The 18,807-nt window shown below is 33.7% G+C and overlaps 1 protein-coding gene across 1 annotated transcript in view; it reads right to left on the bottom strand.

Moving 5' to 3' along the window:
* Positions 1-18,807, bottom strand: part of FBXL17 (F-box and leucine rich repeat protein 17) — a 544,473-nt gene that overhangs the window by 156,361 nt on the left and 369,305 nt on the right. Inside the window, exon 7 of the mRNA XM_050794618.1 lies at positions 7,616-7,692. Within this exon, the coding sequence (XP_050650575.1) occupies positions 7,616-7,692 (77 nt within the window). The remainder of the gene's footprint in view (positions 1-7,615; positions 7,693-18,807) is intronic.

Here is an 18,807-nt window from a genome sequence, read left to right as displayed (position 1 = left end):
GGAACTTACATGGAATTTTCAACTAGAATATTTTCATAAGGTTTCTTCAAAAATTTGTCCGTGTTTGCATGTAATCACTTTGGATGATTTCTGTTCTTTCTTTAGAATAATCAACATGTACAAAAGCTTCCATTCAGACACCTGTTCTTGCTCTGAGCCTTTCCAAGGTTGTTCTGCCTCAAATGCCCTTCCTTCTCCTCTCTGTTCTCCCATGTCTCCTCTTCTACACATCCTTCCCCAAATATTGCAGTCTATGATGATTCTGCCTTCTCTTGAGCCCCAACATGTCATAGGTAGAAAACTTTACATGGCTTACATCTTCCTTCTCAACACAAGAGTACTTCCCATCTATCTCTGTATTTTCCAGAGCACCCTGCCAGTAGCATGCACACACAGAGTAAACATTTGCTGAATGAAACAAAAATAATAAAACCAGTCCAGAATGAATCCCAGGATTAGAAAGGAACTTAAAGATCATATAGGCTGATTTCCTACCCAACGCTTCCATCTTTCCACATCCTCCCTCAGATATTATCTCTGCTTGAATAGTTCTCATAATAGAGAACTCACTACCACTCAAGATATCTATTTTCAGGAAGTTTTAAACATTAGGAAGCCATTTCTTGTTTGGGATACTGGAAGTCTAGCATTGTTGCAATTATCTTGGTATTCATTCCAGCTCCATTTAGAACTATCCATCAGTGATATAATACTGATAATGGCCAATAATAATTCTATATATATACCTTTAGATAGTACTTGGAAAACAATGCTTGGTCTGCATATCCAAGGGTACTGTGCAATGAGGATTAAAGATAGGAACCTTGTGAAAAATGATGCTTTATATGATTTGGGCCTAATTTCCTATACCTATAGAAGACTGTTTCAAAGACTAATATTAAAAATAGCTAGTTAAAATTAGACACTATACTTCAGAGATGCTAACAGGAATTGAAAAAAATAAAAGATGGAAAGTTAATATTTCAGTTAATAGTTAAATATGTAAATTTATAATTTAGCTACAAAAACTAATTTGGAACAACAACATATATGTACTTTGAGGGGTAAGAAAGTTACGGGGTAGGCACACAAAAACAGGTTTATTTGTCTTTTAAATGAAGGCCAGAATGTTTCTTAATTAAAAAAAAAAAACGATTAAATGTGAAACTAGAGTTAATCTTTGAATTGGTTATGGTGGTATTTTCTTGAACAAATGTTTTAAGAAGTCCTTCTCAATAGATTTGACATTTGTGGTCTATTCTAGCAAGACACAGTGATAAGAGTTGTCAATCTTTTATTTCAAGGTTACTTAGCTACAGTCTTAGGATGACCTAGGAAATAGGAAAGAATGTCAACCATTTATTTGCTGTTGAGCAAAGGAGAAAGGAGAAAAGCTTAATAATTAAATACCAAATTTTGGGTGAAAAATCATTTCTATTATGTATTAGTCTGCTTTCGTGCTGAGGATAAAGACATACCCCAGACTAGATAATTTATAAAGAAAAAGAGGTTTAATGGACTCACAGTTCCATGTGGCTGGGGAGGCCTCACAATCATGGTGGAGGGCAAAAGGCACATCTTACATGGCAGCAGGCAAGAGAGAATGAGAGCCAAACGATCAGGGGAAACCTCTTATAAAATCATCAGATCTCGTGAGACTTATTCACTATGATGAGAACAGTATGGGGGAAATGGTCATTATGATTCAACTATCTCCCATTGGGTCTCTTGCACAACACATGAAAATTATGGGAGCTACAATTCAAGATGAGATTTAGGTGGGGACACAGTCAAACCATACCACATTACTAAGAAAAAGAACATAACACCTGCTAAATGTAACTCTAGGAATATAAATCTAGTAATGGGGTACTCTAGGAATAAAACAAAATTTAGAAATGGAGAGAAATAACTTTTAAGATGAACACATAAACAAGGGAAATTTGCAAGAATAGATTTAGCAAGTTAGAACTATTTTGTTAGAAACAATAAAAGTTATCTATATCTAAATAATAGAATGGAAAAAGTGCAAATAATCAACAGTAAACATTAGGACATTCTTTTTGACTTACAAATGTCTTTTCTAAAGTTCTTCTCTATCACCTTACAACTATTAGAGTTATTCCTGCTAATAAAAGGAGTGGAATCTTACCTAGCAATCTTGGAGCAGTTTAAAATACTATTTAAAAATGAAACAAAATATAAAATGAAAAAAAAAAACAGGAATTTCATTTAAAATGGGAGATCATTACACGTAATGCATACCTAATAATGTAAAACATAAAATGATATAATAAAGAGCAAAATTATTTTGGGTGTAGAATTTTTTTTTCTTGAATAATTTATCAATGTTAGTCTGGCAACAAAAGGGATACCGGGGTAACCCAGAATGCTTGTTGGGGTTTCTTTCGTTTCTTTTGTATTTACTTTGATGATGTATCCCAGATCCTAATTTGGGTTAACTAACAGCTTAAAAGGGTTGGTATCCCAAGGGGAGGTAGGTAAGGAACAACCTTTTAATCTTTCAATAGTATTAGAAGGTCAACAAGGCTGGGGTGAGGCTTGGGTTACACCAAAACAATGAATAATGTCACCAGGCCAATCCCTGCCATTCTTCTTGTCTGGAAAAGAAGATGCATTACTTTTTTTTTTTTTTTAAATAAGCAGGCTAGCCTACCCTTTGGATCCTACCAGCATTATCCCTTTAGGAATGCAGAAACTGAACGTCTGCATCTAGCACATGGTCCAGCACACACAGTGGGTGCTGAATCAATACTTTTTGACAGAATATTATGTTTGACAGAATGAATTTTTTTTATCATGTCTGACATATGGCAGCCCAACTAAAACGACATCTCCAATCATAACCATGGACAAAGTGATCTCCTTGACTTGGAAGACCTTTTGCCCAGAGCAATTCAAAAGTTTTGTCAAGCCACATGGTTATGTTAAAAAGCCCCAGATCAGTACTGCGATCAAGAATACGAGGCAGCCAAAGACAGCCCCAGGACAGCAGTCCACGGGTCTGTAGAAACCACACAGAAGGATGTGGAGTGGTAATGAGTGAGCCTGTGGGTTGTCAGTGACCTTGTATACCCCCAAACAACAATGTCAGTATGTATTTACAGTCCTCTTTAATCAAAGATTATTTCACTACTTAAAAATGGAAACAAAAAGATATCTCTAGAGTGTATTTCTAGGGCCCACAGGAGTGCTAAAGTGAAAAAAAAAAAAAGTGATAACTCTGAAAGAAACCTGGGTCATTTTACAACTGCCCCCTGGCACAAGGGTCACAATGGTAATATTCACTGTGGAGACACTAATGGAAATAAGCACTTTATTCATCCATCCCATTTATTATACCATATGAAGTGCTATGCGGCCCAACAGAAGGATCGCTTCCTCCGTAGGCCTGAGTGATACAGGTTGATTTCTCCTTCTTGTCTTCCTATTAATCCCAAGGATACACTTTCCTGAAGGAAGTACATTTTCTTTTCTTTTTCTTTTCTTTTTTTTTTTTTTTTTTTTTGAGACAGAGTTTCACTTTTGTTCCCCAGGTTGGAGTACAATAGCATGATCTTGGCTCACTGCTACCTCTGCCTCTCAGGTTCAAGTGATTTTCCTGCCTCTGCCTCCCAAGTAGCTGGTATTACAGGCATGCGCCAGCATGCCCAGCTAATTTTGTATTTTTAGTAGAGACAGGGTTTCACTATGTTGGTCAGGCTGGTCTCAAACTCCTGACCTCAGGTGATCCGCCCGCCTCAGCCTCCCAAAGTGCTGGGATTACAGGCATGAGCCACTATGCCCAGCCTTGAAGGAAGTAAATTTTCAAAAAAAATTTGAGCAAATAAGTAGGTTGGGAAGTACTCACTGACAAATTGTTCCAGGAACAAAGAAGAGCATAAGGGGAGCAATGAGAAAATTATCCACATAAAATGAAAGTAGCACAAAGGAGAGATAGGTAAGAAATCTAAGACAGGAAGGCAAATGAAAGGTTTTAGACTTTTTGCTGTATCTTTTTCTATTCCTTACTAATAATCTTGTTTAGCTAGCTTAGCTCTGGAGATCAAGTAGGCACTAATGTAGGTCAAATTTCTAAATAATGATTTCCACAAACAGAAAAGCCACACTTGGAAGAGGAGAAGGGCTAATTCCTCGTCAGAGGGAGAGAGAAAGAAGATTCTGTATGATACGAACTGCCAATTAGTGAGTGTCGACTATGCCACCAGGCACTACACGAGTGTTTTATATTGATTTTCGCTAACGTATGTGGCACGTATCATCATGTGAATTAACAGATGGCAAAACTAGGAAGTTAAGTAACTTGCTTTAGGTTACAAAGAAAAGAAGTGGCAAAGCTGAAATTTTAACCGAACTCTCTAACACCTAAGTTTGAGTTTTTTCCCACAACACTGCTAATGACATACGTTTGTACAGTGATACAGGAATGACAATATTATATTTCTCTTCAGGGAGCAATTTCCCCAGACTGTATTTTCTATTTAGCTGTGTCTGAATTATTGATTTGTTTATAATTGCTACCCTTTACCATAAAGATATATGTTCAATTTGGGGTGTAAGAAGCCTATTAGCATGATCGTTTTCTTTATGACAACTATATCATATATCAATTAAAATAAACATAACTCCGTAATAGCCTGGGCAGGTGTTACTAAGTACTATAATACTACATTTAACACCTGTGAGAATCTTGACAAAAATTACAAGTTATATGCCAGGTGAGGAGCTGTTTCTGAATCAATGAAGCCTGTAAAAAAAATTAAAAATCTCAGTATACCATACTAAAATAATGTACATATCCACCACCACAGAAAGAGGGGGCCAAAAACAGACTCACCAGCTTGAATACGAGTAAAGCAATAGGAAGCAGAACCATGGGGTAGTCTCTTAAAGGATGAATTGCCCACCTATCAGATGTACATCAAACTTTACAATTTCTCAGTAGCTTCAATAATCAAAAAGTCCTATAGAATATGTTTCTACTTGTCCAGTCAAAGAAGGAAAAGGGCATCTGTTTTTCCTTCTTAGAATTTGTAATAATAGGGTAGGGGGAACACAGTCTCTCCAGCAGAGCAGTTACCTTCAATAACATGCTTTTCTCTGGTTACAATGAATAAGCTTTTGCTGCCTCTTTGACAAAAATTACCCATATAGCATCGGCATTGTAGTGGGTGAAAAGATGAGATGAGCTGAGCTTTCAGTAATTTAATTTATAATCAAATAGCAATTGTAGTACAATCTCATAACCTATCAACCTTTCCCTCTCTTCCTCAATTGTGCCCCAACATTTCGGAGAACAGAATCAACAGATGCAAAGACTTTCACCATGAACCTTTTGAATCCTTGAAATTCTAGTGAAGAAGGAAGGTAAGATGGAGGAGACAGCTTGAGAGCTGGAGGGACTGAGGTGCAAGAAAAATCATAATCAATTTCTTATCACCATGGAGAGGAAAGTCCACAAAATTTTCACTTCTGATTCTGCTCAAACGGACAAGATCAGTTGTCAACTTTGCCTGACATTATCTTCATTTAGGCAAGTTTTACAAAATGACTGGTTGGGCCCCACTTCATAGAAATTCTAATTTGACTAGTTTTAGGTGAGGCTTACATGTCAATGTTTTAGAAGCTCTTCAGATAGTCTAATGTGCAGACAGGGTTGAGAAACACTGAAATAAAATAATTCAGAGACACAAATAAATGTAAACCATATTGGTAAGGTTTTAACACAAACCTCTTCCAAGACTTAGGAAAGGAAAGGTGGCAGAAAAATTCTAAGTGAATCTTGTTTTTATCCCACTCCTGTAGAAAAACAACACTTACTAGCAGTGTACACTGTGCTACTCACAAGGTTAGGTAGTACCAGATACATACAGAAGCATGAAGTCAGACATTAATTCCTCATTTTACAACTGAGGAAACGGAGTGTCCTATATGTGAAGGAACTTCCCTAAGGTCAAAGAACAAAGACAGAACTTGATCCCAGATCTGTCGCAACTCCAGAGTTTTTTACCTTCCTCAATATCTTCTGGAACATTCCTTTTTGTACTTGATAACTTAATAGTAGGTACTGGGCACTGCCTTTGTTATGACACAAAGTATCTCTACGCCTTCAGAATAAAGTGTGCCTTTAGCAACATTTTACACTGCAGAACCTCAGAGGAGTTCATTATAAGGGATTTAATCCATAACTCCTGGCTATTAGCTACCTGACAATTGGCAGTGAAAAAGGGGGAAATACACAAAAAGACTGGAAGAGCAGCTTGTGACAAGTTTCAAATGAATGAATGAAAGTATTAGTTGATTAACAAATCTACATGGGTATATATACAATATACATATATAATACACACACACTCTTTCTCTCTCGCTCAATATGCCCTGTGTTGGTCAGGGAGAACTCTTTAGGGCCTAGACAATGCTAGACATAAGAAGTTTTAGAGAGTTAACCATGTCTAAGTAGCAATCTAATTGCCAATCCAGAAAACAACGTAAGTAAAGAAAAATATATCAAAACATTACTTTTACAAGGCAAAATTAGGAAAAAAACTCACAACCCAGAAACATTATGAATAAGACATATTCTCCAAAATAAACTGAAATCAGGTGTGTTTTTAAATTAAAAACATTAGAGTATTTTTAAAATTATAACTTCAGTAGAGTTTTTCAAAAAGATGAATTTAGTAGCTAATAAAAGACAACTCTCCCATCCATGGCAGATGGTCAGTGTGACATCCTAGGACTGGAGTCATTTATTATTACATGTCAGAGCTAACAATACCAACTTAATGGATTATTAACTTCCCTCGAGATAGAAAGCATATTCTCAAATTTAAATGAAGAAATCAAAAAGCCAGAAAAAATAAAAGAAAATCATTTCATTCTCTTATAAAGTCTAATGTATTTTCTGGTTAAAACTCTGTAATTAGATTAAATACACAAATGGTTAAGAAAAAATTTATAAAATTAAACAAAAAAAGGAAGGGCTAGGTTATTTTTATTACTCCAACAATATGACTTCATATTTTTCATAATTGTAGAAAACAACTTGCTTTTTGCCACTTTAAAAGAATATTGAAAATTAAGATAATTTAAAATGTTGCATATAAATGTATACCCTTTACTTCCTATATCCACAAATGGACATTTCCAATGTTTTTCAGAATTTAAAGCATTAACAAATTTGGCATTTAGAATGTCAGCAGATATGCTTTTGACATGATATTACATTAAGCAAATAAACTCAATGTAATAATTTTCTTAGTTATATTTATTATGCCCATTTTATTGTTAAACTTATTTTCATTGTATACCTCTTTGAGCCATACTTTTTAATTTTGTGTATGTGTGTGTGAGTGCAAATGTACGTGTGCATGTGTGTGTGATTGCATGTGGCAATGAAGTAATATGCATATTCATTTTACTCTGGTTCTTAGCTCATAATTTTTTTATTTTTAATTTTTGGTACGGTCAGAATGAGCATAAATCACGATAAACAGTCTCTAAGATATAGTTCTTGATTTCTTTTAAAAAAACTTTCAATGATTTTGTAACTTTTTATTCTTAGAAAGGATTAGGACAATGGTTCATTACCTACCATAATCTGTGATTTTACAGGACACCAAATATAGCTCTTTCAGGTTTTGTCCTTCCTTTGCAATGACCTCCACACACCTGAAACATACAAAAAGTGGTGAGTTATACTAATGCATTTCAAGTTAAATTAGCAAGGGTTTGAATATAACAGGAAGAGGTCAGCATTTGGTGAATGCCACAGCTTCTTTCAAGGTGTTGCAGGAAAGGTATTATATTCCCTGCTTTAAAGTCAAGTGCTGTCATACCTAACTGACTTTATTTAAATACATTTATGACTAGTGCATCTTTTAAAACCAAAGAGCTTAGAAAGAAATATTCCCATAAGGGTAATGTTACATTTGGTAATAAAAGACTAGTAAACATATGCTGCTTAATGAATATATATTATTTATATAATTAAATAATAAAATAATTATAATAGAACTGTAGAATATAGATAGATCATTATTATAGGTAGATGGTTATACACCCATGGTTAATGAGCTCATGGTTAATATGCTCAATTATTAATGATGGAATTAGGTAACACTGAAATAATATTTTTGCAAAATTTTATTCAATTTAATATCAAATATGTTCTAAAAAGCTATAATTTTACAGATTAAAGATGAAAGAAAATATGTACACATAACTTTAAAATGTCTTATTCTTAATATTGTAAATAAGTTGTTGTAAAGGTTAAGGCCAATTTAACAATATAGATATAGATATGTAAGACTGTCTTTTCTGGTTTCATTTAAGTTAAAAAAATTTTTTTAATGGTGCACTCTGATCTAATAGACCTAGTGGAAGTTGTATTACAGAATTGAATGAACTTTAAAAATAATGATTAACAATATTATCCATTTTGTGGCTCAGTTTCCTATAATATCAGAAAAATTTGTGCAGTCATACAGACACACAGGCAAATGCACCCTTCAATGTAGTCCCTCTTTTAATCTTTATAAATAACAGTTAAGTAAAAGGGTAAAAGCAAAAAGAGTCATTAACCTTTTCTAGGAAGTAAGGATCAAGTAATTTGATACCTGTGTGCATAATCTATCAAAAAATTACTCAGTATCCATCTCTGTCTTTCCTATATTTTATTTGCTGTCTGGCTTATTTGTAGGAATCTTCATAAAATGTCAGGAAATTTTATACAATTTTACTTCACATAATTCATTATTGAAGGTTAAATTAGTTATAGAGAAGACATATATTTCTTTAAAAAAATTTTTATGGAATTTTGTTTTAATGGAATGATAAACATTTCAAATTTCCTCAGAATAACCAAATAAACATTCTTTTTCTTCCACTATTAAAAAAAAACTATAAAAAATGGATAAATTTTTCCATGTCTAAAATGAGAAACTTAAAACAGCAAGACAATGCAATTATGATTGATACAGGTTGTGAGGAAAATTTTAAAGCTAATTCCATGTCATTTCGTTTTTACATAATATTTAAATAAATTCATTATAAAAAGAATAAAAACAGAAATGAAACATTACCAACAATAACAACCTTTTATATGGTGAAAACTATTTTTACATGCTAAGAGTGCACAAAAAGGCCCTAGATGACTGTAATATCCTAAATTATTAAAAAATAATCTGACGACTTTCAGTCAAATCAAATATACATATCTCACTGTCCTCTTCCACTACCTACCAAAAAAACAAACAGATCCAATATTTCGCATGGCCACCAAAAATCATTAATTGTAGTTTGTTCTCATGCTCTATTTGAATAGTTCAAAATGCCTGATTTATATTTGATTATGCTCTAAACAAGTGCAATACCCTATTTATCTTCCTTGTACTTGATTTTACATCAGATATGCTATAAGCACATAAGACATACAGATGACTAAAAATAGCAAATGACACAATTGACTTCACTGTACAAGCCAAGTCAAATGTTAGTACATAGGCAACAAGAACCAACATTTATATAAAATAAGATGATCACTCACTGGATAAAGACTTTCTAAAAACTGATAAAAGGTCATGAGCATCAGGTTTCCCCGCTATTGAACAGAGAAAAGTTCAAGAGGTGTAGACAATTATGAATACCTATTATAAAATCATTTAGCACACTCAGGAGGCAATACAGTGGCCAAGAGATAACACATGATTAAGAGTAAGCAGTGTCTTTCAGATAAAAAAGGGAGAAATATAAGAGAAAAGCAATTTGCTTTCTATAAAGAATCACCTAGGATTTTTGCTGTTCTTGAAAGTTCAGGTAAACAGAGTTTTCCAAATACTTTTAATTACCCTGATCACAGCCAGTGTGCTAAAAGGCATGTACAGCATAAAATTAATTTCTGAAATAAAAATTCATGGTGACAAAACCATACCCTTGGAAAACCTGTAGCAAAATATTAATTTTACATCTGTTATGGATTTTACATTTGAAAAGAGAAACCCCAAATTCTGTGATTTTGGACAGAAACGTCATATATATTGAGGCACAAAATTGAGTGGTTGCAGTAGGTAGATAAAGTAGCTGTTGTTTTAAGAATTGAAAATGGAAGTGGTTTGTATTATCCCATTACTACAAATTGGTGGAAATGGAACACCACCTCATGTTCCTGGCTAGTGTCTGAAGTCTCATAATCCATCTACAGTTCACGATGAGAGATTGAGGGTGCTGACTATCCTTTTCTCCTGAAACTTTCAGAGTCCATTCTATAACATGTTTACAAGTAGTACATAACACAAGTCTGTGAACATATTTACTTTAAATAATTCCACTGTTTTACAAAGAATCTTGGCTCTAGTCATAACCTTTAGTGTATTAAAATCAGAGCAATTTCTAGTTCGCTGTATAGTACGTATGCACAAAACAAAGTCATAAATCTTAGTATGGACTACAGGTACAGCAAGTTAAGAGGTATTTATAAACTGATACCAATAAAAGAGAGAAATGTGGGCAAAGCAATAATCTTGAAGTGAGAAGGAGAGTGACAGAACCAAAGACCACATGTAAAATGTTTACTTCTTCATCACCTTTCTTACTCACAGATTACATAGAAGAATATTCATTAATCATAGTGATGAATTAGTTTGGTCCATAGGAGCAAGCCATGAGTCTCTAAACGCACAATATAGAATTCAAATTTTTCCTATTCTTCCCCAACCCTTTGTCCCCATCATTCCTATAGGCAAAGCTCAGAATATCACATGGCCATTCTCTATGAATCAGTAGGTTCAAAGATTTCCCACTTCATGTATGAAAACATAAGGAGTTATAAAATTTAAGAAAAGAACTGTGTTCTTACAGAAAGTAATGATGTATAAGATAAATAAGAAAAATTCATAACATGGGAAAATGGCATAGTGGATAAATGCTGAAGAATATCAAATACTTTTAAAGTAGCTCATGAATGTCAAGCACAATTAAGATTACTAAACCCTAAGGAGAGATCTGTCTTAACAAGAGAGAATAAAGGAATCAAAAGACATGCTAGTCTCCCCTTCAGGGAATCACAGAACAATCATGTACATTTTTTGGAGCCCTACATCATCATTCTCTACAAGATAAGTCCATATGAAAAAGTTCTCCAAAAAAAAGTCTTAGGTTCATTTAAATATACTTTAATTTATTCTGAATTGCCTACCCTCAGTTTATTTTCCTGCTTTTATGTTTTGGCAGGGGTCTGAAGAGAATTTAAAAAAAAAACCACAACATTGCTACCATTGTAAATTCTTGAGTAACAGCTGTTGAATACATATATATATAAACTCTTTTGGAATACAGAAAAAGGGCCAGAAAATACTGCTCCAAAGTATCCTAAGCATCCAGAGTTATTTTTGATAATAATGTAACTTTATGCTCACTTGCTTTTGATAATGTTCTAAAATGCACCTGAAACATCTTATGAAATATGAAAAGCAACAGAAAGGTTACTTTGGTAAGCTAGATAGGATTTTTTTTCAAAGATGAGAAGGCATTACTTATTTTCAGTGGAGGGAAAATCTGTCTCCTTAGCAATAGATTCCTAATCATATGATTTATGTGAAGGGTAAAGGTTAATGAATTAAGCTGTGTAAGCTTCAAAACTATCAAAGGAATTCAAAAGAGCCTTGAATTATGGAAAACAATGGCCCATTCTACATACATACCAAATTTTTATGTTTTTTTGTCTCCTACTCAAAAGCTAGAACATGGCATTAGTGACAATTGAAAAGAACTAATGAGGAAATATGACTACATCGCTTGCAATAGGAGTGTCCTAGGAGACCTTGTTACTGTTTGTGATTTGCTTTAAACCCAAAAGAAGCTAATTGGAGCTGCCAGACACTGGTTTGCAAATCTCACTTTAAAGGACAGGCTCAATCACCTCAGATGTGTGAAAAGAAATGTCCCTATTAGAGATGCATTAGTATGTGGCTTGGTGAATTTCTAAATAAACTTTAGGATGTTCTTTCCTAAGTCACTTTTATATTTGAATAATAGATATATCTTTAAGTGAAATACAAATGCAACAAGACAAAACCAACCCCACAGATCTAAAACAAAGAACTATGAAGAGGGCCGGAAGGTAACTGGCAAATAAGTGCATCTGGGAGCTAGGTATATTTAGGTTGAATAAACATGTGGATCAAAACTCAAAACTCCTGAAACAAACAAATCATAAAAGTGATCTATTTGGGGTTTCAGAAACAGAATCTCATTTTCATCATTTCTTGAAAGTAAGCAAGCCAAGAATCCAACCTATGTTACATAGATTGTAAGTGGGCAGGGGCTTAAGCAGCTACAACACATACACATACACACACACACACCCCCACACACGAAAGGAGTAAAAAGTGTTTACGAGATCTAAAGAGAGTAACAAGAGGGCAAACAGTCCAATTCCATGCTGCAGAAGCTCATCTTGACTAATTCATACATGGGTCATTTAAATGATTGAGCAGAGGTCACCAAAACGCAATTGGGTATCTTACAGAAAGAATAATGATATCTGATTGATTTTTCTAAAGCTCTAAATGAAGTTTTACTGAAGAATAATCCAATCCCAGTGCAGCAAATGAATGGGTATAATTTATAGGTTTACTCTGCTTTCAGAAAATGTACAATATAAAAGATTTCTATGCACAAAAGAGAAAAATTTACAAGTCAACTTTTACAAGGTGAGTCAATTCGAGAATCTATTAATACACTTGATCTCAGTCAAAAGGCCAAGAAGCAATCAAGAATCTATTAATAGTATGTTTCCCCTTAATACATTTGAATACAATTTCATTTATAAGTCTTATATTTATATACTTTTTCTAAGTAATAGGACACCTTAACCTTGCAGAAATGGCATGAAATAGTTTTTTTTTAAATCTTCAAGTTAAACAGCTGTACATAAATGACAAATACAAGATTATTTCAGGAACATGGCAGATGGTATCAAGGTGATATGTTAAATCCACTTTGTATTCTGCAGTATACTTTTTTTGTAAACGCTCTTGTATTCAATCCTATTGACAACACAATACCAAATATACACCTAAGTCAATTTTTCATGTAAACTTCTACAGATGTGCTCATAGAAGAGATGTTTACTGCAAGAAAAATTCTTTTTTAAAGGTTGACTTGCAATTAAAATGTGAGAGCATTTGCTCAAAGCACGTTCTTAATATACCACAGGGGCAAAGACTAGTAGTGACATGCAAAATGTCACCAGCTCCACCAGTTAACAACAATTATCTTGGGACACTCATTAAGTTCTCACTACCAAATGTTATTCTCTAGAAAGCCAATATCTGATTAGTGTGGCTGAGATTAATTTAAGCTCTTGCTGCTTAAACAATAGCAAGCCGATGCCCATTTTGTCACATTGAGAGGTAATGGAAGACTACAAAATTAGAATAGTAGTGTTTTGTTATTTATGTTTTAATGAGGCACACCACAAGAGGTGGCCTACAAACTGAAATATTACTAAAACTTCAATTCTATGGGTTTGCATCTTTGCCAACAGAGGGTGTTACACCTTTAAGGAAAATGAGGCAGAGCAGATGTCATTTGCTGATTCTTTCTGGACCACTCTCTCCTTGAGTGTCTATGACATTAAATAGGTTTTCTCATTGGAAAACAGGATTTAGCACTGAAAAAGTAATACACCAACAAAATAATATTTTTCATATATTTAGGAATGGCCATCACCAACCTGCTGTTATGAAAATAGGTTTTTCTTCATTTATATAGTAAAATATGTTTAAATTTAATTTGAGTGTTTCTTAGAATACTTTAAACATGTATTTTAGATAGAATAATGCCTGCAATATTTTAAAATGCACATTTTCTTTAAGCTACTAAGAAACAAGATGATTAAAGGTTTTTCTGAGGGGCGGGTACAGAAATTGAACTAACAAACTTGCAAGAAACTTGGCTCTGGCTTTAATATTTCAGATTTATTTAACCAAAAGTCTTGCTTTTTAATTTTAGCCATTGTTCCATCCTTTACCATAACTAACTAAACCTTATGTAACAAGTTAACATTTTCTAAGCATTCCTCAGAATATGCAAGAAGCAGAAAAAACATGCTAAGCTTTATTAATTCATTTATTTAATTAAAAAATGTTTCATTGACTGTGAACTATGTTTTAGAAATACTAAAAGATATAATGAAAAGCCACATTATTATAAAATGAGGAACATAATACTTATAACCTTGATGGATCAAATACTGTTTATTGTTTGTGGCCGTAGCTGATATTCATGTTCATACCCAGGAGCAGCAAAGTCCTATTACTATCTCTATAACTACTAAAATCAACTGAAGGTAAGCATTTCCTTTAGTCCTATAAAGAAAATATTTCAGGACTAAAGGAAACACTAGAAAAAAAAAAGGAAGAAAAAAATTAAAGGCAAGCTTTCCTAATTCACCAGTTTATTCATTCTTCAGTAGAAACACATGTCGTTAGTTACTTTGAATACGTAAATGCTAAGAAACTTCCTTCATCTTTTAAGGTGTTTCAGTTTCCATCAATTCATAATCCGTAACTCTAAGGGAATCCAGATACTGTACAATTTTGATATAGCTAAGACTGGTGCTATCTTTATGGTGTTCTGGCATATTTTAATACAGACAGCAGAAGAGAAGACTTGTCACCCTACATGTAACAAAGATTTACCATGTGGAAACAAAAGCTCAGGACCCTAGAAAAGCAGAAATACTAAACATTTAAAACCACAGTCTAGGTTAATGAACTGTAATTCTTTAGAGACCACACTTGTCCTGAAAAAAAGTCAGGCAAAATTCTGCAAGCTCCAAACTGATGCCCACCACAAAAACATTAATAGTGAAACTGGAAATATTGTAAAGAGATTTGACAGGCCTCCAAATAGCTAAAAAGGATACTGTGAAATTTAGGTGAAATATTAAACATATAATTGATTATCATCTCTCTGCCCAGCCTGTTCCCTTTATCTTAACTGCTATAAGTATTGATATGAAAGTTTCCATTCAACAGACCATGTATTTTAAGCTCACTTTTAATTTAAAATGGCTAAGACTAAATTATTTTGGTGGAATATAAAAGCACTCAGAAGATGAGATTTCAGGCACCATTCATGAAAGAGTTAAGCACTTCCTCACCAGAAGACAGTCACAACTCTGCTTTGTAGTGACTAATTGCCTCTTTAACCCCTGTGCTCTGGGAGTTGGCCTGTGCTTCAATACTACTTTTGTGATACAGCCAAAGACTGATGTTCAACATAGACCTCCCATGACCTGTGTAGCCAAGGAGGCAGCTCAGACAAGATGCTGACAAAAGGTTTCCTTCTCATTTGGGAAGGCATAGAATCTCTTTTTGGATAAGCCAAATTCTCAGAAGACTATAAAACATAGGAGGTAAAGATAATTTATAAAAGTTAAAAGAACGGTTTCTCACTTGAGCTAAGAATGATTCTAAGCATCCCAATGTATCACTCAAAATTTTGTTCAAAAATGGTTTTAGTAATATGAAAAAAAAGTTTAGTTCTCTTAAATGCAATGAAGAGGGTACCTAATTTGATGCCTTTGAAAGCTTATAATTAGATAGCTATAATCAAATACAGAGGAAAGCAGGTCAACATCTTCATTCCAAATGTTTCCCGTACGCTTTAAACATTTGTAACCAGGAAGCCTGCACATTGTCATTAATTTTTAAGCCTGGCAACTTCTGGTCTGATCAAAAACTAACAAAAAAATTTTACAGGAGATTTTATGTAGAGATTATATAAAACTAATTAATCCTGCAATTGGGATGGCAGAACAGGATAGTCATGCTTTCTTGTTATTTTCTAAAAGGGAAGGAATGAGGAAGAGTTGTAGATTAGGGAGCAGGAAAAGTATAGGCAGTGGGAACAACTAACCCACATACTCATTCAGAAATAAGATAGGAGAAGAATCACATAAGCTTGAGGAAGGCAGGGACCTACATAAATTTGACATTATTGATGCTTAGCCAGATTGTACTCTGAATCCTTTGAGTCTCAAGGATCATCACTGAATTTATAAAACCTGCTTCCAAAGCTCTGGGACTGCCATTGCTTTACTCTCATTTTTCCCATATAATTTGCACATTAATGTTCACTTCAGAGGCAAATCATCTTTGCTGGAACATTTATAAGAAAGAGGCAGCAGGTCATGTTAAGTTGTTTTGGTGCACTGTGTTTACACAGAGAGATAACTTTTTACTTAAAAAATAATTGTTTTTATTTATAGAAATATGTGGACTATATTTAAAAAAGAATGTGACAATAAAGGGCATCAACCAATAATTCTCTACAAAAAATATGTAGTTTATTTTTATAATCCAAAAAAAAAGGATGATAGTTGATTTCAGTTTTTTTTTTTTAACCTGAAGGACAGAGAAACAAAGTCTTCCACATTTCCTTTTTAATGTTCAAGTAAATGCTATAGGATTAGATTTCAAGATTCCAGAAGAGGCTATTGAATCTTACTTAGCTTCTCCGGCTATCAGGCCATTTCAGTGGTTCCTAACATTAAGAAGTCCATTTGTCTGTAAAATAAATATACTTCTAGAGGTTTCTTTCTAATCTGTTTATCTAATAATGCAAAGACTTGGTTATAAATAAGTTATAATCAAAGGACTATGTAGTATATATGTACATGTATGTATATACATTTATGAAGAGAACTCTTAACAAATATATTTTTTCCTTATCCATATTGTCACTAAATCAGCAAATGCACAGTTGTTGTGTATACACTAAAAAAAATAATTTAGCAGCCTAACCTCTGAAATACCATAATCACAAAAATCCAGGTTGCTTTGCATGGACTAGTCACCAGTCTATTCCCTCTGAAGAGAAACACATCTCTTTGTTCATAGGGAGAGTGGTGGAAAGCTAATGAAACCAGTGTGTAAGACTGATAGAGACCACAGGGAGGAAGTTACCCATTTTCTCCTTGCAGAAAGTTGCAAAAGCAAGACAGTATGTAAACGCAGAGAAAGGAGAAGGCACATTTCACTGTTTGTTTCAGACAGTGGATACCTCTGTGGGAACATCATGTCTGATAGCCAGCAGAGACAACCAACATTCCCAATCTAGTACTCAGATTTACATTATTTTAAAGGATAAACCAAAATGAACAGTGCATCTCTCTGGCATATTTTGAAATGATCTACCATTAATTAATACAGTTACTGTTCTGTCTGCATAATCAACAAACCATTTAGCAAAACAGTGTAACAGTATTAAAATTTCTGCTCTACACAAAAAGCACTCCTTTTAAGTACCCAACTAAATAAAGGAATAATATTCTGGCATTCTGCGAAAGAAAGATTGAGAGTTCGGGAGAAATAGTTTATTATTTTCAAAAGTCATTAGTGGAATAAGGAAGGAGAGCAATGGCAGGTGTTTGAAAGAGATGGCAGGTAGATGTGTCTGGAGTCAGTTGGCCAGTTTTGTGCTTCTATAGGCTGTGAGGGTATCATGAATTCTGTCCTGGTAATGATAGAATTTTATACAAAAAAAATAAAGTTAGAGCATAAATTCGTTTTTTGGAGATGTTTTATTGAAAGGTAAGCACAGACAGGGTCATTAGATTCACAATACTATTAGGCCATTTGGCAACATTTGGGGAATGCGAAAAGTAAGAGCAATTCAATGACACATCACACTCTGAAAAAGGTGACAAATTATAAAAGGTAACAGTATAAGCAAGTTAGTGAATGTGGATACATACTCAAGGAAGCATTAGTTGAGTTAGTGATTTAAGTTTGTGGAGAGAACATTGTAATGGGGAAAAAGAAGAGAAATAATACATTAATATATTGCACAATTACCAAGGAGCCCAAATTTATTTTAGCTGTTTACTTATATTTAGCTGTATTCCATTAGAAATTCATATAAAACTATAAAAGAAATATTTGAGAAAGGCAAGGAGGGTAAAAAATAGGTAGAAAAATATTAAAGTCTGGGATATACCCATCCTGAAGGCATTCACATAATTCAGACCTGGAAAGCCTCCACAAGTGGGATAAAATTTCAAGCGTTCAAAGAACCAAAGAAAGAGGGAAGCATGGTAATTTATGCATAATATCATAGGACTTTAAAAAATCAGATGTTCAAAAGAAGCTACAGAATGGCTAGATATGCTTGAGGCATTTCTGGTGGAAGGCTGAAGTTTTAAGAAAGTTCAAAATATTTTGTATCCATTGAGAAAATTTCCTCCCACTTCTTAATAGCATTGTAAACTTAATCCATGAGAAATTGGTCTCTCAAAAAAAAAGTTTAAAAAATCAAAATGTATTATTGTACATGGCTAGTAACATAATACAGTAGTAAAACAGAGATGATATTTCACTACACCTGTATTTTACTAAATTTTAACACTTCAGGTAGAAAATCAATTGGTTATAGATAATGGAAATGCAACTGCAATGCTGACTGCCAAAATTCTGTGTGTGTGTGTTTAGGACATGGTACTGAAGTTGGGAACTAAATTCAACTTCTCTAAGTCTCTTCTATAAAATGGAAATTATAATATTTACCTCCAAGGATTTTGTGAAGGTTACATTTCATAACATTTGCAAAGACACTTTTAGTCATTTAACAAACATTTGCTAACATCTACTTTGTCATTAATTATTTGGATACAAAGACAGATAAATCCTTTCCCAAAGGGAATTCACAATCTTGTCAACTTTAAATATCCTCCACATAAATAAGGCAGGGTTATTTAGAACAAAATTTCCTCATTTCTCA

Source organism: Macaca thibetana, chromosome 6, assembly GCF_024542745.1.
Source record: "Macaca thibetana thibetana isolate TM-01 chromosome 6, ASM2454274v1, whole genome shotgun sequence".
Lineage (NCBI taxonomy): Eukaryota > Metazoa > Chordata > Mammalia > Primates > Cercopithecidae > Macaca > Macaca thibetana.
Note: the sequence above shows the minus strand (reverse complement) of the source record. Positions and strands in the feature narration are given on the sequence as shown.